Source organism: Gorilla gorilla, chromosome 8 (assembly GCF_029281585.2).
Source record: "Gorilla gorilla gorilla isolate KB3781 chromosome 8, NHGRI_mGorGor1-v2.1_pri, whole genome shotgun sequence".
Taxonomy (NCBI): Eukaryota; Metazoa; Chordata; class Mammalia; order Primates; family Hominidae; genus Gorilla; species Gorilla gorilla.
Genome location: NC_073232.2, coordinates 91,943,719 through 91,952,872, shown reverse-complemented (window position 1 = coordinate 91,952,872; position 9,154 = coordinate 91,943,719). Strand labels below are relative to the sequence as shown.

The 9,154-nt window shown below is 50.0% G+C and overlaps 2 protein-coding genes across 2 annotated transcripts; one reads left to right on the top strand and one right to left on the bottom strand.

Moving 5' to 3' along the window:
* Nucleotides 1–292: 292 nt before the first annotated feature.
* LOC101132464 (eukaryotic translation initiation factor 5A-1-like) lies at nt 293–1,466 on the bottom strand. The gene has a single exon (XM_004049645.5). It carries the CDS (start codon nt 1,360–1,362, stop codon nt 955–957), a length of 408 nt encoding a protein of 135 aa, XP_004049693.3. The 5' UTR covers nt 1,363–1,466; the 3' UTR covers nt 293–954.
* Nucleotides 1,467–2,241: 775 nt separating this feature from the next.
* Nucleotides 2,242–8,857, top strand: LOC109028664 (serine-rich adhesin for platelets-like). The gene is made up of 5 exons (XM_055352034.2): nt 2,242–2,327; nt 4,084–4,141; nt 4,649–4,746; nt 4,970–6,887; nt 8,766–8,857. The coding sequence occupies exons 1-4, from the start codon at nt 2,242–2,244 to the stop codon at nt 6,609–6,611; spliced, it is 1,884 nt and encodes a 627-aa protein (XP_055208009.2). The 3' UTR covers nt 6,612–6,887; nt 8,766–8,857.
* The last annotated feature ends 297 nt before the right edge of the window (nt 8,858–9,154 follow it).

The window sequence follows — 9,154 nt, the reverse complement described above, 5'->3', positions numbered from 1 at the left end:
TCCTTAGCTTCCCTCCAGACTCAGGTTTTGTGTTTCTAGTTCCCAAGTTCACAGCAGGAGTAGTGATGTCCTCACTGGCTTCTCATTTGCATTAAACTGTGAACTCCTTTAGGGTGGGGACAGGACCCTGCTCCCATTGCATCCTCTGCACCTCACAAGACACTCCTTGCTTCAGGCCACTCCAGACAGCATGTGCTGAAGGGTGCCCTGGGTGGTCAGAAACAAGTGCATGAACTTTCTCTTTGAAGTGTTTTTGTCCCTGTTTCCTAGAGTTCTTGGCATTTTACACGTCTTTCTTTCTTTCTTTTTTTTTCATATTAAACTTGTAGTTTTATTCAGGTTTGATTTTAACAAATGTGTCAAGGAGATAGCCCGCAGGGAAGGGTAAAGCCCATGGGGGCAGGGCCCTCCCAGATGCCTGAGGAGGGGGCAGGTCCCCTCCCCTCTCCTCCTCTTCCCTCCCTATCTAAAGGGGTTTGGGGAGAGACACAGGCAGGCGAGGGGGCTGGTCCCCAGTCTGTTGGGTGGTGCTCAGGGTAAAGGGCTATGGGCAACAGGGGACCAGACCAAGGATGAGTGGGGGAGGGCACAAGGACCATTTGCCAGAATCCACCGCTTTCTGATTCCAGATTGAATTAAAAAAAAAAAAAAAAAAGACTAAACCACAAGCAGCACTCACCCCCTTCTCCCCCACCAGGGCTGTAGTGTGAGGGGAGAAGAGGAGGGCAGCTTCACCGAGGCCACGGCTTCGCTCGCTCCTGGCCAAAGGAGCTAGGTGAAGGGCAGGGGCTCCCCAACAGATTGAGGGGGTGGGGAAAACCAAAATAAAACGTCAAATAAATTGTGTAGGAGGAGTCCAGCCTAGGACCAGGCCAGAGCCAGGCCAGGCTGGGGGAGGGGGCCTCTGCAGGTTGGGAGGATCACTGCTGCCACCACTGCCACCCTGGGAGCCACTTATTTTGCCATGGCCTTGATTGCATCAGCTGCCTCCTCTGTCATGGCAGACAGCACCGTGATCGGGATCTCTTCTCCACAGTCGTACTTCTGCTCAATCTCCTTGCCAAGGTCTCCCTCAGGGAGACGAAGGTCCTCTGGTACCTCCCCGCTGTCCTGGAGCAGTGATAGGTACCCATCCTGGATGCCAATCAGCTGGAAGTCATTCCTTCTGATGTTGGGGACATCCATATTATGAGTTGACGGGCAGATATCTTCATATTTCTTCCCAGTAAAGATGTCAATACCAACCAGATGGACCTTGGCGTGGCCGTGCTTGCCAGTCTTCGAAGCAGACATCTTGACGATCTTACATGGCCGGCCTTTGAGCAGCACAAAGCCATTCTTACGTAATGCTGAGCACTGCATTGGGAAGGTGGCTGAGGCCCCTGCATCTCCTGTCTCGAAGTCCAAATCATCTGCTATTTTAAGAGGCTTCGATTCCAACTGGCGCAAACGTCACTGACTCGACCCTGTCCGCTCGCCGCGAGCCCAACCGCTGCCTCCGAGCCTCCACCCGCCGCCGCCGCCGCCTCTACCCAGGCATTTTACACGTCTTTCATATGAAATCAAGTATCAAGTGAGATTTTTAGAATCAGAACCATGAATCAAGCAGTGTGAGGGCAACACAGCAAACCCACCTTTTTAGGCCATTTCCTTTTTTCTGCCCTCAGTCTGTGTGAAACAAACCTTGTTAAAGTCTCTGGACACCAGAGGTTTATGATAAAAGATGCCCAATGAAGCATGAATTAGGGTCTGAAAATGGGTAAGGAAATTGTCAACTTAGAACCCAGCAGGCACTAAGTAAAAGAGGAGGAAGCATTACAGCAACAGTTTTGATCATACTGTACTTTTATAGCCATGTGAAATACATTTTCTATGTATAGATAGATTGTGTAAGGGTACAATTGTGAGGACAACAGGAACATGGCAGATTATTTAAAATCATACTAAAGATGATGCTTTGTCTGATGAAAGTGATTCTAAACCATAGAAAAATGATTCAAGACAGACAAGAGCTGCAGCAGTGGGTAGAGGACTCCTACAGATGAGAGGTAAGGAGCCTTCCTTCCTGCAGTTGCAGGATCCTTAAACGCTCATCAAGATGATGCCACTGCCCCTAGAATCTGTCAACATACATTTTCTCATGTGTTGGCTTTTTCAGATCGCCCCTTCTGCTGCAAGAAAGGCCCTCAACAACTGGGTAAGTTTGTTCTTTTTTCCCTTGCTTTTCGGCCAAGTCGGGACATGGATGTATTTTTCTCCCCACAGCTCTGTGCTCAAGCCTTGCAGAGGGAGATGGCAGAGAGGAAGGCTGCCTGCAAGCAGCACAGGTAGGTGATTGTGATGGACAAATTTTAAGGATGTTTTTGTTTTAAGATGAAGCTTTGACTGTCTAGTAAAGAAAACAGTGTTTTAATTCTTCTACAAGTCAACTCTTTCACTGTCTTCAAGACACGAAATGATGGAAAAGCAGGGAGTGCTGGAGAGACACATGAGTCAGGAGGCAGCCCAGGGACAGCTAGGGCTAGAGAACCCTTTCTGGAGAGGTAGGAGCTCTCTGGGAAGGCACCCGCTTAACTTCTGCTCCACAATCCACACACCCTGCTTCTCCTTTCTGGGGTGAGGGCTTGGGTTGGGTAATTGTTATGTTTCCTGGAAACAGTTCCAAGCACTTACTAAAGAGAACAGTTATCCCGCTGGGTGGCAGGACCGTTTTTCTCACGTGCCACAGCTGAATGACTCTTGGCTGGTCCCCTGTGAATAGCGGAGCACAGGCCCCTCCACTGACTGTGGACATCGTTCCACCCTGATGTCTTGGTTACTTTTAACTGAGGGGATGAGCCTAGAAGGCAAATGGGTCAGCTCCCCTTCCAACCTTGAGTCAGTGGGAAGGCTTTATTTTTTTTTATTATTATTTGAGAAAAGTAACACTAATAACATTTTAGAATGGGAGCCATAAGTGCTGATGAGAGCAGAAATTTTCTGGCTATGTCTTCATGGATCAATATTTCTTCTTTTCTTAAAGAATCAGAAGACATAGCCAGAAAACAGAGAAGACAAAGGTATAAATGCCGGAGTCATTTTCCCTCTGCCTAGTTCAGGACAGTTTTGTCTTTTCCTACAGCGCCCTCTGCTGGCCTGTCCTCTGCTCTCAGGGTTCTGTGGTGCCTTTTCTAACTGGATTTTTTTGAAAGCAAAATCTTCCCCATGAGCGTTCAGGCTTCTCCATTTCCAGCTGGTCATCTTTGGTGGCACCTCCAGAAGCCATAAATGCTTAAGGACCAAGGGCTGCAGGGCTGTCACTGTTCTGTTTCCAGAAATAACATGAGAGGATGCCATTGAACTCCACTGTGGTAGGTCTTATGGCCCAGTAGACCCTGACCGATCCCTTTTACTCAAGATGGTGTGGGATCCCCTTTCCAAAATATGTGGGGTTTCCTTTTTTTTTTTTTTTTTTTTTTGCTGTGATTTTCTTTTCTGCTATAAGGTAAGTGATTAACCTTCAGAATATCCGCCGTAATCCCAGAAGTGAAAACTCATTGATCCAACATTAATATGTGCTTTGTGCAATTTTGAATGTTCTTTGGCAAAGTCAATTCCATAATTCATCACAGTCCCATCTCTGTTGTTAACTGTGTTGAGCAAAATCGCCCCCGCCCTCACCCAGTGTTGCCCTTGATCTAATATTCTAAGTGTCAGAGGTTCCATATTTTAATAGAAAATGTGCCCTGGCTGTGAGGTAGTGGAGAGTGAATGTCACTCATTACCTACAGGGACAATTCTCAATGAAGGCCTTAAATGATGCTCAATTAAGCTGGTTCTCGTGTGGCCTCTGTGTCTTCGACAGCTGCTGAATCCTCTGATCACACACGATGGGACTTGTACACTTGAAATCAAACATATTTTTAAAACTTCTGTTGTTGAGAATTCCCACCTCATTTTTCCATGGACAAAATTATTCTTTATGTCATAGTGCACTTAAAATTTGGTATTACCTAGAAGTTAAAGAAATATGATAACCTTGCCAAACTGATATCTCTATGTAAGATTATTCCATCAGAAAACCCTCTCTCAGTTCCCCTGCAGCTCTTCAGGAATCCCCATCTCCCCAGAGCTCTTTGTGCCCACGGATGGCACCTCCAAAGTAGGGAAGACTGTTTGTGAAGAAGGGAAGCAGAAGGGGGACGACAGGGTCTTGCAGGCAGAGCTGGAATCGACTTCCACTCTGCTTCTTGCAAGCTGTGTGATGCTAGGTGAAATTTCTCCTTCCTCTGGAGCCTCTATTTTCTTAGATTTGGAGCAGGGTGGTCACACTGACCTTGCAGATTTCTGAGAATCAGAGACAGCACATGAAAAGCCTGGAGGCCATTCTCTTAAGAGTAGCTGTGACTCATGTGTGGACAATGGGCTTTTCATGCTTCTCTTTCTCTCTGTTTATCTGATGCAAGGAACATGCTCCGGTGATGATGGTGAGGGAGGAATTAGGATAGACATAGACACCCCTGTGTCAGAAACATGCTTCTTTATTACTGGGTTATGACTCTGTCTTCCCAGGGACAGGCCCCCAGCCTGCGTACATTTGCAGACAGAGTGGCGTGTGGGGATAGCAGTTTGTCCCCACGACTTTTCTTCACTCCCCTGCTGTTGGCAGGACTCAGTTGAAGGGAGACTTTATGGCAATGATGCTGCCATTTTGAAACCTGGAGGAGGGAAAGGTGCAAGGGACTATCACCTGAGGCATAAGGCGCAGTTTGTGTTGGTTTTGGTGTTTTTGTCCATCATATTCATATATTTCAAAACATTTTCTCCTCCTGACTTGTAGGTCAATGTGGCTGCAGGGAAGCCTCATCATTTCTCAGAATGGCCCTACTTGCCCGATCTCATGGCTGGCCCTTCAGGACCATTGATGGGCTGCCAGCCGCCTTCTCTACCGGGTGTTGTCTGGGAACTCAAACACTCCCTCCATCTGAAGGTTTTCTGGGACCTCAACAAACTCCTCCACTGGAGTGTCCTCTGGGAACTCAAGCACCTCTTGCACTAGAGAGTCCCCTGAAAACTTAACCACCTCCTCCACTCGATTGTTCTCCAGGGCCTCATCCAGCTCCTGCAGCTGTCAGTCCTCCCAGACCTCATCCACCTGCAGCTGTCAGTCCTCTCAGACCTCATCCACCTGCAGCTGTCAGTCCTCTCAGACCTCATCAACCTGTAGCTGTCAGTCCTCCAGGACCTCATCCACCTCCTGCAACTGGCAGTCCTCCCAGACCTCATCCACCTGCAGCTGTCAGTCCTCTCAGACCTCATCCACCTGCAGCTGTCAGTCCTCTCAGACCTCATCAACCTGTAGCTGTCAGTCCTCCAGGACCTCATCCACCTCCTGCCGCTGTCAGTCCTCTGAGACCTCATCCACCTGCAGCTGTCAGTCCTCTGGGACCTCATCCACCTCCTGCAGCTGGCAGCTCTCCCGGACCTCATCTACCTGCCGCTGTCAGTCCTCCAGGACCTCATCCACCTCCTGCAGCTGTCAGTCCTCCCGGACATCATCCACCTGCAGCTGTCAGACCTCCAGGACCTCATCCACCTCCTGTAGCTGTCAGTCCTCCCGGACCTCATCCACCTCCTGCAGCTGTCAGTCCTCCCGGACATCATCCACCTGCAGCTGTCAGACCTCCAGGACCTCATCCACCTCCTGTAGCTGTCAGTCCTCCCGGACCTCATCCACCTCCTGCAGCTGTCAGTCCTCCGGGACCTCATCCACCTCCTGCAACTGGCAGTCCTCCTGGACCTCATCTACCTGCAGCTGTCAGTCCTCCGGGACCTCATCCACCTCCTGCAGCTGTCAGTCCTCCGGGACCTCATCCACCTGCAGCTGTCAGTCCTCTGGGACCTCATCCACCTCCTGCAGCTGTCAGTCCTCCGGGACCTCATCCACCTGCAGCTGTCAGTCCTCTGGGACCTCATCAACCTCCTGCAGCTGTCAGTCCTCTGGGACCTCATCCACCTCCTGCAGCTGGCAGTCCTCCCGGACCTCATCTACCTGCAGCTGTCAGTCCTCCAGGACCTCATCCACCTCCTGCAGCTGTCAGTCCTCCAGGACCTCATCCACCTCCTGCAGCTGTCAGTCCTCCCAGACATCATCCACCTGCAGCTGTCAGTCCTCCAGGACCTCATCCACCTCCTGCAGCTGTCAGTCCTCCCGGACCTCATCTACCTGCAGCTGTCAGTCCTCTGGGACCTCATCCACCTCCTGCATCTGTTGGTCCTCTGGGACCTCATCCACTTCCTGCAGTGGTAGGTTCTCTGGGACCTCATCCACCTCCTGCAACTGTAGGTCTTCTGGGACCTCATCCACCTCCTGCAGCTGGTGGTCCTCTCGGACCTCATCCATCTCCTGCACCAGTAGGTCCTCTGGGACCTCATCCACCTCCTGCAGCTGTTGGTCCTCTGGGACCTCATCCACCTCCTGCAGCTCCTTGTCCTCCCGGACCTTATCCATCTTCTGCATGTTTCTGTCCTCCGGGACCTCATCCATCTTTTATAGCTGCCTTTCCTCTGGGACATCATTCATCTTTTTGTTCTGTGAGGCCTCTGGGACCTCCGACTACATCCTCACTTAGTAACCTCTGGATCCTCAGCCACCCCTTCTACCTGGGTGGCCTCTGGCCCCTCAACAACCACCTTCACATGAATCTCCTCAGCTACTTCAATAATCTCCACTTGTGGTCCCTGGGACTTCAGCCACCTCCTCCACCAGGGTCTCCTCTAGTACATCTGCCACCTCCTCCACTTGCCTGGCCTCTGCTCTCTGAACCAACTCCTCTGGGACCTCAACCAGCTCCCCTACCCATTGTGGCCTGTAAGACCTCAACCACCAACTCCACATGTACCACTTGGTATGTTTATCTGAACAGTATGAACTAACTTGCAAAATGGATTCATCTTTCCTTTTTTGAATGAATAGAAATGTCACAGATTGTACTGCAAGGCTTTGCAATATGAGGGTAGCACTGGCTGAGGATGTGGTCACTTTGCTCAAGTTTCTGAGACTACAAGTCAGTTGCATTATTTCCTCATTATGACCTTGGCAGCAGGTACCTTCTGTAGATAAGGAAAGAGTTTTTTTTTTTTTAATTTTATTTTGGTGGGGGAAGAGTCTCACTCTGTCACCCAGGCTGGGGTGCAGGGGTGCACTCCTGGCTCACTGCAACCTCCGCCTCTAGGGCCCAGGTGATCCTTCCACCTCAGCCTCCAGAGTGGCTGGGACTACAGGTGTGCAACACCACGCTTGGCTAATGTTTTTTTGTTTTACTTTTTGTAGAGACCATGTTTCACCATGTTGCTCAGGCTGGCCTCAAGCTCTTGGAGCCATGCCATCTGCCCACTTTGGCCTCCAAGAGTGCCAAGATTACAAGTGTGAGCCACTGTGCCCAGCCAGAGATTGTTTATAGAAGCTAGAAATACAAGCTTTGCAGGCTTGTGTGGAACCTGGGCCATATGGCCAGCTCTGTGAGGGATGAGACCCATCCCTGACTGGCAGGTCATCCTGTGTGCTGCAGCAGAGAGACCCACACTCAAGGGCACAGAGCTTCTGACCACCCTAATGGAAGCACAAGTGAAGGGACACAGGGTGCAGAAGGAGGAGACAGAATCTCCTGGGAGTAAACAGGAGGCTGTGGAAGAGAAAGCTGAAGCGGGGAGGTGTGACATGGGGGGTTGTTGAACTCAGGTGGTGCTGGAAGGCTGCTCCTAGCCAGGCAAGCAGCGTGAACAGGAGAGTGGAGGCTGCAGTGAGGGCCACACAGAGCCGCCGTGGGAGCTCAGATAGCACAGTGTGCACAGGAAATGACCACCCCAGCACTTCCTTGTTTCCCTACAGCCTTTAGTCCATTATCGGTAGGAAGATGATTCTTTCCCTGGGTGCGTGAAGGCTCTAGATCGGGGTGAATGAATGCCTAGAGGTCTGAAAATTTTAACTTGGTTCTGTCAGGGGAACCTGTCTCCCTGAGTTTTCATGGCCTAAGGAGACTAACAATGAGGATGGGTCTGGTTCAGTGGAGCTGCGGCCTTGGCCTTCAGAATGAGGCTGACTCTGGCCGGAAACTCAAGGCCAATCCTGAGCTGCTGTGACCTCTTCTGATTCCCAGCACCCTCTCCTTCCCTCCCACGACTCTCAGCTTTGCATCTCCCAACCTTGGCATGCAAAATGCTTCCCCTTCCCTGTGTCTTTGCTGCCTAAGCCCAGACACCAACTCTCAGTAGAGCTCAGAGCCCCAGCTTTCTCAGAAATGAGCTGGGAATGCTGTGATTATGAGGTCATGGTGAGGACAGGGAGACCAAGCTCATAAGGAAGGCATCTTGCAAAATAGCTGGTAGATGGTAGAGCCTCACCCCTCCCGCTGGTTAAATGAAAATATTTCCACTCAGAAGATCAGCAAAAGGTGTTCATTGAAGTTCATTTAATAAACCTTAGGGTGTAGCAGCTCAGGCTCTGGGATTTCCAGTTTCTCTTTCAAAAGATAAGGGAAAGCCCCTGTCTCCAAGATTAGAATTCAGATCCTTACGAGATGAAGAGATCCTAAAAATGCATACACAGTTAAACTCTGAGATTTATATCTGCCATCTGTGGATAATTATTCTCCATGACATACAGACACAGATATGGCCACACACAGAAGTATTCAGCAGGGGCACAGATATTTCATAGAAGACAAAATGTATATTGGGCAAAAGAAGGTCACCTGGAAATAAACCAAAATCTTTTTACCTTACAGGATAATTTTGAAATTTGAAGAGTCTCCTGGACCATGATATCTTGGAAAAGTCTCCACCATATTTGATGCTCCATGCCCCGTGCTTCCTCCTCTCTCTCTCATTTCCATAGTGTTTCCCTTAATAAACATTTGCAGTCCTATCTTTCTGGGTGTCCGCTTCCTGGAGGACCAGTTCACACCCCAGGGTATACCAGGTGTGACTCCTCATACACTATTCAAACTCAGGCAGATACTGCCTTGCTGGACACAGAAGCAGGGTTACCCTTTGGGTAGTGTTGACTGGTAAGGGCCCGAGGGGGACTTCTGGGGTGGCGGAATATCCTGTATCCAGCCACGGGTGGAGGTTGTGCTCATTCATTCTAGAAAGAGTCACTGTGCTCCTAGTGACT

Bases quoted from the DNA above. Each gene is read 5' to 3' on its own strand.
- LOC101132464 (XM_004049645.5), bottom strand. From the start codon at position 1,362: ATGCAGTGCTCAGCATTACGTAAGAATGGCTTTGTGCTGCTCAAAGGC.
- LOC109028664 (XM_055352034.2), top strand. From the start codon at position 2,242: ATGGATGTATTTTTCTCCCCACAGCTCTGTGCTCAAGCCTTGCAGAGG. The intron at 2,328-4,083 runs GTAGGTGATTGT...GTTCCCCTGCAG, and splicing joins GCTGCCTGCAAGCAGCACAG to CTCTTCAGGAATCCCCATCT. The intron at 4,747-4,969 runs GTTTGTGTTGGT...CTCCATCTGAAG, and splicing joins CACCTGAGGCATAAGGCGCA to GTTTTCTGGGACCTCAACAA.